At 42.4% G+C, this 17,436-nt stretch overlaps 1 protein-coding gene across 4 annotated transcripts in view; it reads right to left on the bottom strand.

Moving 5' to 3' along the window:
* Window positions 1-17,436, bottom strand: part of CDH12 (cadherin 12) — a 652,390-nt gene that overhangs the window by 47,502 nt on the left and 587,452 nt on the right. For all 4 annotated transcript variants that reach the window (XM_081918186.1, XM_081918185.1, XM_081918188.1 and 1 more), the window contains one exon: window positions 13,716-13,883. In XM_081918186.1, coding sequence (XP_081774312.1) covers window positions 13,716-13,883 — 168 coding nt within the window. The remainder of the gene's footprint in view (window positions 1-13,715; window positions 13,884-17,436) is intronic.

Here is a 17,436-nt window from a genome sequence, read left to right as displayed (position 1 = left end):
AGAGACCATGTGACTTTATCATATTCCCTGTGTTTACAATTCAAAGCACATTTATAAATCACATTTTGATCCACCCCTGAAATGTAGACACCTCCTGTGAAATGTTAATGAAGTGTTTTCCCAATTATTTTCTTATAATAATGGATGTTTCACCTGAGGAAGAATCTTTAATTTTCTTCAGCTGTTGCCCCAGGGAAAATTCAGTGGCAATTCTAATTTTCCACAAAGTATCTCAAGGGTTTATGAATCATCTTATGCTTTCCCCTCATAGCAACTCTGAAAGGTAATTTCAACTTAGAGATACTAAAATTCAAGACTGCTCAACATACTTCATGGCTGAGGCAGGATGCTGAGCTCTAGTAAAGGTAAATGGACCCCTGACCATTACATCCAGTCGTGACCGACTCTGGGGTTGTGGCGCTCATCTTGCTTTATTGGCCGAGGGAGCCAGCCTACAGCTTCCGGGTCATATGGCCAGCATGACTAAGCTGCTTCCGGAGAACCAAAGCACTGCACAGAAACGCCGTTTACCTTCCCGCTGGAGCGGTACCTATTTATCTACTTGCACTTTGATGTGCTTTCGAACTGCTACGTTGGCAGGAGCAGGGACCGAGCAATGGCAGCTCACCCCGTCGTGGGGATTTGAACCACCGACCTTTCGATCGGCAAGTCCTAGGCTCTGTGGTTTAACCCGCAGCGCCACCCACGTCCCTCTGAGCTCCAGTACACTATCCTAATTCGAAGCAAGCTTTGCAATGGCACCAATAAATTTAGGCCATGTGGTGAACTGGTTATGTGATGTTGTTATCCTACAGTGGCTTCACCATGTGGTGAACTGTGTGTGGATTTATTGCAGAGATAATGAACCTGAAGCCCTTCAGATGCTGATGGAGTGCAATTCTCATCATCCCTGACCACTCAGGTGGAGTTTACCCAACACTGATCTATTCACTCTATGTTCTCCTCTGCATTTCACCATCAAAAATGTCCCATGGTAAGAAAGCACAATGTTACAATACCATGAGACCTTGGTTCTCTATGAACCATATGTTCTATGCAAATAACAACCTGGTAAGCTGAACAGCACCCAACAATCACTTGTTGGTGGATTGCCAGGTGTTTGGCAACCACCCACCCACCCACCCACCCACCTTTCGTCCATTTCCTTTTTGCAGTGCTAAGCATGGAACAACATACACAGCTGTGTTCAGCTCTGTGTGCAGACCTGATCTGGATACAACAAATGTAACAGGACTATCTGCAACAGGAAAGAGAAAGCTGAAGCGATGAGAAAGACCAAAAGGACAAAGTATAAAATGAGAGCAGGTCAGTGGTGATGTTATAATCACAGAGGAATCGTAATGAAAGCCCTCTAACCTGAGTTTCACCTGCATATTCTTGCAATGAAACGAGCAATATGAACGGAACATGAGGCTACTGTGGAGCAAATCAATTTTGTTTGTCCTTGACATTTTAAAACTGCGTGGTTCTTGAGGAGGGCCACTGTTTTGAGAACAGAAAGCTTTAAAGGTAGGGCAGAGAAACAGGAGTCGCCCTCCTGCCATCAGTATGTCGTGTTATCAACAAGCCCTGCTCATAATCCTCAGAAGTATGTGACAGAAAGGAAGTAATTGTTATTTCAGAAGTCTCTGTATGCAAATGAGGACAAATTGCTGTTTTTCTCGGATTCTAATTTTTTCAATCTTAAATTTAGTTTGTCATATTTCTGCATTAATATGCATTTCTTTCAATATTCACATTTTATGCAGTTTTGCCCAATATACACATTTTTGCAACATTTTGTCTCATATGATACATTTTGTATGTTATTTTCTTTAATATAGGTATTCTTATGCACATTTCCTCCGATGCTTTTTTGTACTTTTTTTTGCAAAAACTGGAGAAATGATAATTTCTAAGGATACCTGCATTTCATTATGCAAACTGTTACAAGCACATCATATTAGAACTGAACTTCATCCTTTACCCTAGTGTGAACTAAGAAGAAGGGAGGATGCCTGAAGACAAATGAGCTGGCAGTTGTTCCTTTCCTTCCTAATTCCTAGGACAATTAGCTGCTAAGAAGATAGAAGATAAGCAGAGATTCACAGTGGAGGAGTAGGCCCCTACAATTCCCTCCAGCATTATCTGTCTGCATCCCTGGGAGCTTCCAATATCTCAACAGTCAAAGTCTGATTTACACATGTCTACTTTTGTTATGATAAATGCAAGGTGTTGCACAGCTGTAAGACAGTCTCCTGTATCACAAAACATACATATACCTATATACATATAAGAATGGGGAGATCACTCAATCTCTGGCCAGTGTCTCTCTTGCATGCTTTCATCCATAAGTCTATTTCTTCCCATTTCCAAACTGATCAGTGAGAGATTATGACATATTGGAGATTCTGCACATTGACCACAGAATGTATACAATTCCGTCAAAATATGCCCATTCCCCAAGACCTGTTGTAGATGATGCATGTTTACTGGGAAATGTTCAAAATTCCTTCTTCAAGGGCAGATTACAGATAACAATGGTCTGTTGTTATGCACATTAACTGCTCAACTTGTATTCCCCTTAACATATATGCACACATACAGGTGCACACACACAACTGCTTTGGCTAATTTTCTCTCTAAGGCAAACCTACCACACCCAAAGCACTGTGGTTTTCATGTTACTGACAAACCCCTGATTTTTGCAAGCTCAGAGAGGCAAAAAAACCGGGAGGCTTGCCAACTTACTTGTGGACCCATCATAGTGGACTGTTTGGAATGGAAGGAAACAATTTGCCCAGGGCTGCTCTAAGCTTTGCTGAACTGCAGTCATGTACTTTTGTTAAGATTTCACTTTTGATGCATCAGCTAACAATAAGAACTGTGGAGAAGTTTTAGAAGGGAGCTGGGTATGTATTCACGCATGAGATAAGTCAGAAGAATTTTGCTCCTTGGTTCTACCAAAGAATAGTAATGGGAACAGCATAATCTGCAAAGTTTGGATTTACGGCTGCGGTCACATAGGTAAGGGTCAATTCGAGAACATTGGAAAGGGCAAGCTGAATCCAAATGTCACACATGCTTGATTTGCTTAAAGGAAACACATTGTAATTTACACATGCACAAATTGCCTTTTGCTTAGCCGAAGTTACCCAAATGGCAACAGTGACTGGGGGAAAATGTCAAATTTCATTAAGTTCACTGCTTTACTTTTTGCCTCTCCTGTGGATCATCTAATGTTTGTGTGGCAACAGATTTCTAATAGAGTAGGGAATTTATAACAACATGTGCAATGCAATCTGTGAATACAACTAGAAGGGTTTCTCCTCTTCACTAGCCTCAGTGTGGTACCTCTAGGGTGATCAATGCACAAAGACTCATCATTTAGGGGCTAATGACCATGAGACAGACAAACAGCCTGATACGTGCTCAGTGGTGGAGAAAGGCTGGGCGGTGGGGTGGCGCACTCCGGGTGCCATCCCTGAAAGGGTGACAAAATTCCCACCTGGGCAGATTGCCCCCATGCTGATAGGGACACGACGGGACACACGACGCCCATAGGGATGCGACATGTGGGGCCTCAACCGCCCTACAGCTGGGGGGGGGGAGGCAGCGGGCAGGCAGCGGGTGGGATGGGCCATGCACATCGCGTCCCTAGGGGGAGCTGCACGCTCTGCGTCCCTATGGGCAGGGCGCCCCGCCCCAGATGGCCAAGAGGCTTCCTCCGCCGCTGTACGTGCTACAATGTGGCTCATTCAAAAGTTGTATAAAACAAAGGGGGGGTGTTAAATCAGAGAAACGGCAAGTGTCTGGTGCTGATTCCTTCCTCAGGCCTTTTATTTTGCTGTGCTTATAGAATGTCAACACGACCAAGCCTATTCATTTGTAACAACAACGTATGAGTCAGGTTTTGCATTTTCGACCAGTGCTGACTTACATCTTATGTATGTTATTTCATATAGAACTCCACTGCTGCAATTATGAATCACAAAATTGTAGAGTTGGAAGGGACCTCAAGGGTCATATAGTCTAAACGCCCCCCCCCCCAAGCAAGGCAGGAATCTCAGCTAATGCATCCATGACAGATGGTTATCCAACCTCTGCTTAAAAACCTTCAAGGAAGGATAATCCACAACCTCTCGAGGGAGACTGTTCTACTGTCGAATAGCTCTTACTGTCAGAAAGTCCCCCTGATGTTTAGTTGGAATCTCCTTTCTTGCAACTTGAAGTCATTGGTTCGAGTCCCACCCTCCAGAGCAGGAGAAAACAAACTTTCTCCCTCTTCCACGTGACTGCTCTTGAGATATTAGAGTATGGCTGTCATATCTCCTCTCAGTCTCCTCTTTTCCAGGCTAAACATAATCAGCTCCTTCAACTGTTCCTCATAAGGTTTGGTTTCCAGACCCTTGATGATCTTGGTTGCCCTCTTCTGAACATGTTCCAGCCTGTCCACATCCTTCTCAAACCGTGGTGCCCAAAATTGGACACAGTATTCTAGTTGTGGTCTGACCGAGATAGTATAGAGCACGACTATTACTTCCCCTGGGACCCGGGTGGCGCTGTGGATTAAACCACAGGGCCTAGGGCTTGCCGATCAGAAGGTCAGTGGTTCGAAACCCCGCGACGGGGTGAGCTCCTGTTGCTCGGTTCCTGCTCCTGCCAACCTAGCAGTTTGAAAGCACATCAAAGTGCAAGTAGATAAATAGGTACCGCTCCGGCGGGAAGGTAAACGGTGTTTCTGTGTGCTGCTCTGGTTCGCCAGAAGCAGCTTAGTCATGCTGGCCACATGACCTGGAAGCTGTATGTTGGCTCCCTCGACCAATAAAGCGAGATGATGCCGCAACCCCAGAGTCGGTCACGACTGGACCTAATGGTCAGGGGTCCCTTTACCTTTACCTTCATTACTTCCCTGGATCTGGACACTATACTTCTGTTGATGCAGCCTAGAAAACATTAGCTTTATTTTGCTGCTGCTGCAAACAAAAAGAGAATCATGCACAGTCCAACTACAGTGGTACCTCGGGTTAAGTACTTAATTCGTTCTGGATGTCCATACTTAACTTGAAACTGTTCTTAACCTAAACCAGCACTTTAGCTAATGGGGCCTCCTGCTGCTGCTGCGCCGCCAGAGCACAATTTCTATTCTCATCCTGAAGCAAAGTTCTTAACCTGAAGCACTATTTCTGGGTTAGCGGAGTCTGTAACCTGAAACGTATGTAACCCGAAGTACCACTGTACTGTTGAAAAGACAAATACACCTGCTACTGGTTAAACTGTGTCAGGTTCTAGGATAATGGTTTTCTGACTAGGAGCCCAAGAGTTCCTCAGTACCTTACCAAGAGCTCCTTAATAAATAGAACAGCAACAGTAGACAAGCTTCTGTGAAGGATAACTTGTCCACCACTACCAATGATTGACAGATCTGCCTATTTTAGGTCCATAGGTGAAGAGGAGGAGTGGCAGTAGCTGTGTCATCATCCACAAATGCTGGCAATCTGCCTGGCACAGGAGGGAACAGGCTGGGAACCAAGCAATAAAGGAAGAAGATGGGAGATGTGGACATGCTTGAACTGTGGGAGAGTAAATCATCTATCCCAAGGCACACCAAGACAGAGGCTGGCACTGTGTGTGTTATTGCTACATTCTCCTGTCTCTTGCCCTAACAGTGCCCTATCACAAGCCCCAAATCCAGTGTTTCTTTGGCTGAAAGTCAAGCAATATTATCTGGTGGAAGTTGATGCAAAAAGAGTTCCCTCAGGGAAGAAAGTTTGAAAACCATATCTGAACACAGTGTGCTAAAAAGTTCTGGGCTTTCTATAGTGCATGTTCCACTTCACTGAGCTCCTTTAGTAGGGAGGGTTGCCTAGAAATTTAATAAATTAACAACAGATGCAGCAGCAATGAAAGAAAAAACTGACTTTAATGTATGAGCAGATTCTTATACGAAGACCACCAAACTTTAAATGAGCTGTGCAAGAATAGGACTTTTTTAAAAAGCCTTTATGTTTTCGTGGACTTCTGGAAGGCAAAAGTCTGTGTATCTTTTTAATAATATCATGAACCATCCTGTTCTCCATTTATTTTCCTTTTATGCAAACAATTTCAAACCACTCACTTACATGACATGATATCAGGGCAAACCGTAAAATCTTTATTGATTTGGAAATCATTTTTGGGAAAAACCATTCTTTACCTGAATTGCTAGCTATTTCCAGTATAAAAGAAAGGTGAATTATGGGTGTTCTATTATTTCAACCAAGAAAAGCTCTCCCTACTATGATTTGCTAGGTTAAGATGGACTATGATTTGCTACAGCTAGAATGGGGAAAATGCAATTAACTAATGTTCATAGTGATTGTTTTCTTCTTTGTGTTCTTTGTCTCTCAGTAGGATATTTACCTTTGTGTGTGTTAGTGGGTCTTTGAATCCAAATATTCCTATGACATATATTGCATTGCATAAAAGACATTATACAGCTAAATGCTTTCATTTTCTCTCTTTCAACACAAAGAAATAAGGTGATGAAGAAGTTATGGAACAAAAATACTGCAAAACATGAATTAACTTCTTCACTTAATTTCCATGATTCCACAATGTATCATTTATCTCAGTTAATTATACATCTTCCGTTGTTTAAATGTGTAAGTAAATCTTTCTCCTCCTGAAGAAGATGAATTAAAACTGCTATAAATAAGCTGTAGCAGTTCTAGAGTTGATCACAGTACATTTTACAACAGTGGGGGTCTATTTTTTCAGATCTAAAGAAATTTCCAACCCTTCTAATTGATCACAGAATGCCGCCTTATTCCAGCTATCAATGCTGGATTTATTTCTGACCTTGTCAGATTCAGCTGTGCAGAGATGGGGAATTTGTGGTCATCCAGTTGCTCCTGAACTAGAGCTCTCATCATCCCTGAACATTACCCATACTGGCTGAGGCTTAGGGCAGCTGAAGTCTAATGATATCTGCAGAGCACCCCTGTGCTAATACCTTGTTAGATGCCATGTGTTTTAAAAAAACAACAAGTGAAATAGATGAATGACTTGGCTAGTTCTCATTCCAAATCTAGAAGCATCTCTGAAAATTTTATTTTTATTTATTTTAATGGTTATTTGAATTGAATGAATTCATCTATTTATTAATCTGCAATTATATTTTAGGATCTAACTATGTAGATTTAATCCATATATTGCAACCATTCTGCAATATAAGAAACTTCTAACACAGGGGTCAGCAAGGTTTATCTTGCCTGGGCCAAATCGGCCCAGTGGAGATCCCTCCATGGGTCAGATCGTGCATGCGCAGATGCAATTTTTAGCGCCGCGGAAGGGAGTCCCTGTGCTGCGCCGCGCCGGTTTAGCGCAACCTGCGTGTGGGCAACTCAGTTCAGGGGCAGCTCCTGCGCCAGTCAAATGATGTCCGCAGTCCAGTTCCGGCCCATGGGCCTTAGGTTGCAGACCCCTGTTCTAACAGTTTCAAGATCCTAATGATGGAGGAGAGGGACTCGCAATACTTAACTATTCCTCCATTAGGCTCCAAGTTCCATCCTGGGCATGCCAAAATGAGAGATGGCATAGAATTTCATCTGGTCTACATTTTTAACTAAACCGACCTAACTCACACCTCCCAGATTAGAGGAGGAATCCTATGCGCAAGAAGCTGGCATAAAGCAAGCTGGTATGCAATGGCATAAAGTTACACCAGATCCAATCAGCAGTGATGCTGTTGCTACCAGTCTGCCTAAGCTTGGCAGAGGGAAAACAAGCCTTTGAAATAACGTTATGCACCAGGTTGCAAGTCACACAATGAAAGTGAATGGGATTTGTTGTTGTTGTTCAGTCGTTTAGTCGTGTCCGACTCTTCATGACCCCATGGACCAGAACACGCCAGGCACCCCTGTCTTCCACTGCCTCACGCAGTTTGGTCAAACTCATGCTGGTAACTTCGAGAACACTGCCCAATCATCTCGTCCTCTGTCGTCCCCTTCTCCTTGTGCCCTCCATCTTTCCCAGCATCAGGGTCTTTTCCAGGGAGTCTTATCTTCTCATGAGGTGGCCAAAGTATTGGAGCCTCAGCTTCACGATCTGTCCTTCCAGTGAGCACTCAGGGCTGATTTCCTTAAGAATGGATTGGTTTGATCTTCTTGCAGTCCCTCTTAAGTTCCCGCTTTCTGGTGCTGCCATACCATGCCCACAGAAGGCTACTTTTTTGGTACTTACATCCAGGATTGGCCCGCTCATGAAGTGCGGTGATGCAGCTGCCATGGGTGAATGATGCCCAAGAGGGTGGCAGGGAACCTCTGCCCTCCCATATGTTGTTGGACTCCATTCTCCCATTCTCTGGCCAGTGGTGGAGCATTGTAGGTGTTTGTTGTCCAGGAACATTTGGAGAGTTGCAGGCTCTCCATCACTGCTCTAAGCCCTAAGACAAAGGCTACCTTTTCAGTATTTGGAGAGAGAGTAAGGAAGAGTCTGGAAGTAGTCTACAGTGTCGCCATCATGATTAAAGTGCAACAGGCTTTAGCATCCAAAAATGGCTTATGATGTAGCTTCTTAAAAGGCTGCATCAACCTGTCTGATTATTAAGATCATCATCTGAGCCTTTCTCTGAGTTTCACTAACCATTAGAGGTAAGTTAGATGGAGACAGTGCAGCATCTATTGATTGGTGGATTGATTTGGTTGAATTTCTTACCATTTATCAGAAGTTCCTGGGCTGGATTACAACAACATGAAGTGCAGCATTGAAATCAGTGTAAAAAAAAATTCACAATCAGAAGAATAGGGTGGATCCTAATATATGTGTCTCTCAGATATCAAAGACCTGGGTGAATAGGTGCATCTTCACCCTATGGCAATGCTGTTCACCCCCATTTACTAATGAACACGTGGCGAGACGTAATTTGATTTGGTTATATAGGTTGACTCTGATGAGTTAATCTGTTTTGCAGATCCTATTTATCCACTCTTCTTCCTGGTATGCTAAGAAAACCTATATAATGTTAAAGAAACAGAAGCCTTCTTATTAGGAATTACAGGTACGGAGATACCAAAGGACCAGAAAAGACTGTTAATGTACAGTACGTGACAACACCCACATGGATGCTACTAGACCAAGGATGGAAGGAAGAAACAACTCCTATTAGAGAAGAATGGCAAACCAAGTTGATGGACTATGCCTAAATGGCAAAATTAACTGGGAAGCTCAGAAATCAAGAAGACAAGAACTTTCAAAAATAATGGGGAAGGTTTGTGACTTACTTATGAGACCACTGCAAGTAAGTTAAAACACTGCCAGGATTTTAACCACACTTGTAAAGTAACAGAAAGTATGGATAATTTAGGATAAAAATTTGGATAAATATTGATATGCAGCTGTAGATATTATCATGGAAGGGATGGGGGGAGTCAGGAGATTCAGAGTAATTTCGATATTCAGACTTTGAATTGTTGTTCATAATTTATATTATTTAAAATCATTTTTTTAAAAACAATATTTTTAAAAAAGCAAAACCTATGTAATGAAGGTGGTAGATGCACCTTTTTGGGCAGGGAATTCCACAGGCAATGTCCTCTCCTAGACTGCCCCTCCCAAGTATCCAAGGGTGGCCCCCAATCTTAACATCCAAGGGATGTAAGGAAGGCTTTGGCACCCTGTCTTTCAAACTCCTTCTCTAAAGTGGCTCACCACTTTGAAGATAATTGAAGATATGTCTTTTTATATCTATTACTTTCTATGTTACACTGGACCTGGATCTGCTCCCCGGTGGGTTGTGATACTTTATTGCTGCTAATGTTGTTGTTTTAACTTACATAAGCCACAAGGGTGTGATGACCATAATAAAATAAAAATAAAATGAGAAAATGAATGGAATGATTTCATATGCAGCTATTTAAACTGCATAACAGCTGGATGCAAGGCAGAAATCACACAGGTGCTTTGAACATAAGTGACTTCCTTGTGGGGGGGGGGGAATGAACTGAGTCACCACTTAATTGTAGCACATAGTGGTAATACTACAAGCTAATATAAATAGATTGATATTCCTTCCTTCCCTCACCCCTTATTATTATTCTAACCACCACCTCCTGTTATGACTCCTTCCCATGAGGCATGCCAAAACAACTTAAAATATAACATCTATAAAACAGTTAACATATATAAAAATAGTTAAAACAATTGCATATAAAAAAAATTATTTTTAATGGTTATAAACAGAGATTATTTTCAATTAGTGCAACACGCCTGATAAGTTTAGTCTGTCTTATAAAACTCTTTATAGCTTGCCTTGAAATTCCATGGAAGTTTCACTGGCAGAGAAACCTTCATTTTCAATTCCACTGGAGGTGATATTCTGTGGCGACTCAACATTTCTCCTTTCCCCAGAGAGAAAGTTTTTTAAACTAGAGCTCTCTCTGATGTGGTGAGATTTCATTTGTTTCATCTGGGCTCTGAGTTGTACAATTTGTTCCCCAGATGAATGAAATGGAAGCGGTACAACTTCCGTGTGTGGGCTGTTGTTACATCAAAAATGAAACATGAGAACCAACTCCGCTTGACCAAAGACAGTGGGAGAAAAATGCTCAACTGCTAGAACTATGAGGGTGAAATCTTATGGAATGGGAACTTGGGAGAAGCTCCATAGTATGAGGGAGGGGAAAGTGGAAGAAAAATTGAACTTGACTGGAAGGGGGGGGGGGATAAATCTCATTCAGCTCCAAAACTGACTAGGTGGTGGAGCTGTGCAAACAAGCCCACCCCATAGGGTGGCATAGGAGGGCAGGGTTTGGAACCATATTTGCTTCTGATACCAGGTCCTTCCCCACTTCAGACAACTTTGGATATAACCAAATTCACCTTGAGTCTAAAGCAGAACCTTGCTTTAGAAATTCAGTGCAAATACACAAGGTTGTTGTCTATGTCAGAAATACTACTGGTAGACCCATTGAAATTAACAGAAATGATTAGCCTATGTCCATTCATTTAAATGCTTCTGCTCCAAGTGCAATTTACTTGGGTTACAACACACAACTTTTGCTTTAGGGAGTGAAATTAATAATGGATTTGCCTTGCACCTCTAATTTCACAACAGGCCAAAAACCAGAACCAAGTGCTACACAAAACACACCCCTTCATATCTCTCTCTCTCTCTCTCTCTAACACACACACACCCTTCACAACAGTGCTGCTCTACCCCAGAAAAGTTTGGGGAAAGAAAAGAAGGATGGGGTATATAGGAAGTCACAGTGAGGTTATGGGAACCTACAGGAGATGGGACGCCCAGTATTCAGACCTGAAGATGCTCCTAAAGAAGTCATCCCTGATGATGTCATACACCTGCCTAGATCTAAGAATGGCTCATGCTCATGTTCCAAACTGCTGAAGTGACAAGCATTGTTCCCTTTGAACACCAACTTGCTTTTCAGCAGAGGGGGCCACCACAAAGGAAAACAGTCAGAAATTCAGAATGATTTGGGTCAATCTCTTAACTGGCCCTACAAGAAAATACCTGAAGAAACCAGAGGCGAAATTAATTTGGAATCTACTGAGAAAAGCAAGCAATAAATTATATTCATGCCCCTTTCAGTATGAAAAATATATGACATATTAGAGAATATAACCCCCCCCCCAGCCCAGTAAGTCCTGTTGTAGGCAAAATTTGCCTCTGTCTGCAGAGCTATTCTAGTTCAGCTGCAGCTGTAACAGTTTCTTATGTGGGATCAATTTTATGGGTGAAAACACCTAAAGTTACCCTACTTCCCACTAAAGTGTCTCTTCTGATTAAACCCTCCACAGTTCAGCAAAGCATTCCATGGCATGATTGCCGTAGCTCATGCAAATGTTCTCGTTCAATATTACTTCCTTGCCCCAGTCTGCATCTCACAATTTCTCTCTCGCATACTCTCCTCTATTCCCACAAAGGCTGACAGCTATTATTTGGCTTTTGTGACATTCTATGCGATAGAGGTGAAAGGTTTTCAACTTGAGCTGCGTGCGGAAGGGGAGTCGGGGTAGAAGTGTTGTTTTTTCCGAGGGCAAATGCATTGCCAAGGAGGAAACCGCTCTGTATTCATGGCCACAGAGCTACAAGATTAGTTCCCTGGAAGTGTAAAGAAAGAACCCCATGACATCTCTGCTGAACAAAATAAAAATAAAATAGAGAACGAGTGTTTGACATGTGTGTTTGCTAGCACTCTTTTCCCTTTGCACTTGGAAATGCCTGAGTCTATTAAGCCACAGCATCTATTACAAAGCAATATTCAGGGCCTGCTTTAAGCAATAGCATGAACAGTCAAAAGCACTGCTGGAGAGAAGACTATATGAAACCAGGCATCTGGGAAAATGCAGACCTCTGCCTGAATTCTTTGGAGAGGTCAGATGATGCACACAACAGTTTGCAAATCAGGTGCTTTGCGGAGAAGCAGGGTAACGGTTGGAAATGTGTTTGGTTGTGGAGGGGGGAGAGAGAGATACACCCAGAAAATGTTGACTACTTTGGTGTTTCGGAAATACAAGGTGATTCATAATGAAGTATACAGTTTCCAGATGCTGTGAAACAGTAACAGGCAATGACACGGACCACAACTGTGCACCGTGAGGTAGATGTATTCATAAAGTTTGTGTTCCGCTACTGAGGGAAGTGACGTAGGTGATAGCATGCATGTCACGTAACTAGTCAGGCAAAATGGCTGCATCTGCAGTGGAGAAGGCATGTTGCGTTCTTGAACTGAGCAGAATAGAATCTGTAACTGTTGTGCAACAGCATTTTTGATTGCGATTCGGAAAACAACCTCCAAGCAGAAAATGCCTTTGTGACTGTTTCTAAAAAAAACTTTAAACATTTCCCTACAATTTTGTTACAGGTAACATAAGATATATAATATTCTTCTTTTTTATAGTGCGTTGAATCTGTATACTTCATTATGAATCACCCTAAAGGTAAAGGGACCCCTGACCATTAGGTCCAGTCGTGGACAACTCTGGGGTTGCGGTGCTTATCTCACTTTACTGGCCGAGGGAGCCGGCGTACAGCTTCTGGGTCGTGTGGCCAGCATGAGTAAGCCACTTCTGGCAAACCAGAGCAGTGCACGGAAACACTGTTTACCTTCCCACTGGAGCAGTATCTATTTATCAACTTGCACTTTTGTGCTTTCGAACTGCTAGTTTGGCAGGAGCAGGGACCGAGCAACAGGAGCTTACCCCGTCACAGGGATTCAAACCGCCGACCTTCTGATCGGCAAGTCCTAGGCTCTGTGGTTTAACCCACAGCACCACCCGCCTCCCTATGAATCACCCTGTATGTGCATAATTATAAGCAGATTTAAGGAATCTCCAGTAAGCATTTCAGAGCCAATCTAGAAACAGTTTCACTCACCACAGATATGAGATTAGCTTCCTTCCCCAGCTGTCTCATTTAACAATACTTGCAGAACCTGGTATCTTCTGAATGTTTTGGGCTCCCATCAGCTCTGGCCAGTGTGGTCAATGGTCAAGTGATGGCCTTGACTCATACAATGTTGCAACTGGGGCAGGGGCAAGGAGGGGATACAATATCTAGACCAGCTCTCCACTGGCAAAAGTTTGTCTTAATGTCATGCTATAAATTGACCCATGTGGAACCATGCTCCCATAGCACAAGTCACTTCGAACATTCATCAGAGTAAACACAGCCATTTTCATCTAGAATGTTACTCATAGGTGATAGAACTTACTCTTGGGAAATCTGGGCGGATTGTCATTTACATCAGTGAGAGTGATGTTCACCGTAGTAGTTCCAGCCAATCCTCCAAGCTGGCCTCCCATGTCCTTGGCCTGAATGAGAACCTGGTATTGCTCTTTGACTTCTCTGTCCATGTTTGGCAAGGCTGTTCGTATGACACCTTTTAAAAGAAACAAAATGAAGTTTCTCTGTGAGGTAGCAGAACATTTATGAGGCAAAACACTGTACTCACGGCATCAAATTCATAGCATTTGGCACTGAACAGTGTCCACAGAAAATGAACATTAATTGGATGCATACCACTCTTATGCTAGTAGACTATGAAATAGGAGCTTTAAAAAAACTAATTAAATTGGGGGGGACACTCTATTGGGTGTTGTTTGTTTGTTTGGCAATAATCAGAGGTACTTTTTGAGGGAGGGTAGATAGATAGATAATTTATTACGGTCGGACACCAGCTTATAAAACACACTTGGGGGTATAATCCCAGAAGGAAAACAAACATTTAAAACAATGTAAAACAATAAATTTAAAATTTATAAATGCGATAAGCATATAGACACTTAAAACTTTAAGATAAGCTACCGTGGAGAGATGAGCCAGAGTCACCCATGGAACCGAATTTGGGGATTTTCTTAAAGAACTAGTTTGGGTTGGGCAATGGTCTGCGCCTACAGATCTGTACACAGAATCTGGCGACCATCCAAGTCGACTTATGATCTTTGCCTAACAGGAAAAGGTCAATTTTTTGCTTTTCTGGGAGGTCAGCGAGCCTCGCTAGCAGGGGATCAATGATCTCACTACGTGCCTCTTCATAAAAGGGGCATCTAAAGAACAAGTGCTCTGGGCTTCCTATCTCCCCCAATGAACAGGCGCAAAGTCTCTGAGCATATGGGACTTTTTAAAAGGATCCTTCCAGGACCAGCGAGGGCAGAGCCGAGCTTCTGGTGAGTGTAAAAGCCCTTCATGCATTTTTGAATACGGGAAAGAAGATATATGCTGCTGGTACGGCTATGTCTCTCTCGATTTCTCCAATTTTGAGGGAGGGTATATAAAAAAGGTAGGGAACCTATGCAAAACATGGCTCCTCAGCACTCCCCATACATGACATCAAGTATGGGGCAAGTAAGAGGGGTTCAAAGGAACAAGTGGAAGCTGAAAGTGGGCTCCTGAATGTTCCTTTTCCTGCAGCATAGCACATTCTCAACCACACATCAGCTGATGCATGGAGCAGCATGTCTTGAGAAAGCAGTTTCCTGCCCTACCCCATTTGTTTGCCCAACAAAATCTCTTTGCCCCTTTCCACCAAAATTTGAGCTCAGCCTACAACTAAGTTAGCCTGGAAAGATAATGCCTGGTGAATTCATTCAATACATACACCAAACCAGTGTTTTCCAAACTTGGGGGTTTCCAGCTGTTTCTGGACTACAACTACTACAACTCCCATTATCCCTAGCTAGCAGGTCCAGTGGTCAGGGTGATGGGAATTGTAGTCCAAAACCAGCAGGAGGCCCAAGTTTGGGAAACACTGCAATAAACAAAAGCAAAATCAATCAATCAAACATCAGATATTCATTATTAGGTGCCAAACAAAAATGTTCCTTACTAACCAGGCCTTTGATTCATCCTATGTCCTTTTTAAAATGTGGCTCTTTTTGAGGGGATGTGTTATTGGGCTGTTGTTTTTATTTTGATTATATTTATTGTGTTTTTTATGTTGATCTTTTATGTGAACCGCCTTGAGACCTCCCGGTATAGGGTGGTATATAAATTCAATAAATAATAATAAAAATTAGCTTTTAGAACAGACGATGTCTCTGTTAAGGAGGAACTACCTATATAAATCCCATGTGCACCAGTAGTAGCCTCTGTTTCAGCATAGGCAGCTAAGACTGATGCGCTCCCATCCAGACTTTATTATATGCCATACCCCCAATAATGGACGAGAGACTTCTGCCTTCATCGTTCCAGCTTGACAAAAAACCCCTCAACAGCCCCAAATGACAGGATGCCCCAGAGATTTCGGAATCCGTTTCATTTGCACTGGAAGAGACACCTGCCAGGTGTGAAGTTGCATCTTTCGTGATGCTTTGGATCTAAGCAGAACTGCTTCCTGTGGAGAGTTGCAGAAGCTGCCGAGTCAGTGTCTTGTTGGAGGCTGGTACTGACAAGGATGCAGGCTTTGCTGGGTGGCACAGAGCGAGGGAGAAGCTGTTTGGGATCATAGTATGGGGGCTACAGCCCAAAATTTAATAAATAATCAGCCTTCTCAAACATATGAAGAAACAAAGGAAAATGCTCTGAACTTGCCTGATCTAGTGATCTAGTATAGCACCGTGACTATGTTTATTCATGCACTGTATCAAAAATATCATCAAGTAGTTTTAAATCTAGCCAAAGTCTTCCTAATGAGCAATTGTCTGTCATCTCACTACAGATGTACTCAATCAAGCAATGATTTCCCCCCCTGGGTTGATGTCCAAAGGCTTGTTCCAATTTTTATTATGTAATAGAACTTGGTCTTCATTTTTTTGTTTTGTTTTTGTTTTAAATCAATGATAATAATGTCTGAAAGAGCTCATGAGCAATATTCTCTTCCTTCTCTCATTTTTTTTAAAACAAATTAAGTCTTAGTTAAAATGAGAAACAGTCTCTTCAAAAGCAGGTGTTCATGAGCTGTGCCACAAGCACTTAACCAGAGCAAATAATTATGTGCAGTTTATTCCCAAGAAAAAGAGAAAATATTTAATTATTTGCCTGCACCTTGCCAAACGACATAAGGGATCTATACCATGGCTCTGTCTATAGAACTTGCATTTTCTTGTCTGCAGTAAAAATCTGATCTGTGACATAAAAAAAACACAGACTCATAGGCAGGGAATGGAGAACTAGGGACAATGGTATTTTGTACAAAAATGGAGGCCAAATATTTGGACAGGGGAAGCAAAATATTTAGTTCTACTCCATTTGCAATGAAAAAATCTTATCATGTAGCCCAGGTATGGCCAAACCTGCCCCCCCCCAATATTTTGGAACTACAACTCCCATCATTCCTAGCTAACAGGACCAGTGGTCAGGGATGATGGAACTTGTAGTCCCAAAACATCTGGAGGGCCAAGTTTGGCCATGCCTAATGTAGCTCTAGACATATCACTCAACATTTACTCAGAGTAGACCCATTGCAATTAACAACCATGACTAATGTAGGGCCATTAATTCCAACTAGTCTACTCTGAGTTAGCGGAATACAAACCATACTGCTGATCATCTGTACACGCAAAAAAGAATTAAATCTAATCGCTCTGATCCATGGGGTCATGAAGAGTTGGACACGACTAAACGACTAAACAACAACAAATCACTATGAAGGCATGAGTGGCATTATTGTATGTGATCTGACAGCCTCTATCAGGCTTTTTAGAGGTCAGGAATCACAATGCAATACACATTTGCAAATGTTATCATCTAGGGATCCCTGTTTCCATTATATGCACATGGCCAGCTTCGTGGAACTATCAATGTATAAAATGTATAAATTCATGATTCTTCAAATGCGGGTGGTGGAATCTGAAGCTGCACCCCAATACTACAGAAGTGTGAATGTTTTAAAGGACCAACTCTCTAGAGAAAGGGTGAGTATTTCTCCTTTCTGTGGCCTCCCACCTGCTGTCCCCCTTGATTCTTGGGCAAGCACAGAAGAACGGAGAAGTACA

Source organism: Podarcis melisellensis, assembly GCF_964234715.1.
Source record: "Podarcis melisellensis genome assembly, chromosome: 7".
NCBI lineage: Eukaryota > Metazoa > Chordata > Lepidosauria > Squamata > Lacertidae > Podarcis > Podarcis melisellensis.
The sequence above is the reverse complement of the archived record's forward strand: the minus strand, read 5'-3'. Positions and strand labels throughout refer to the sequence as shown.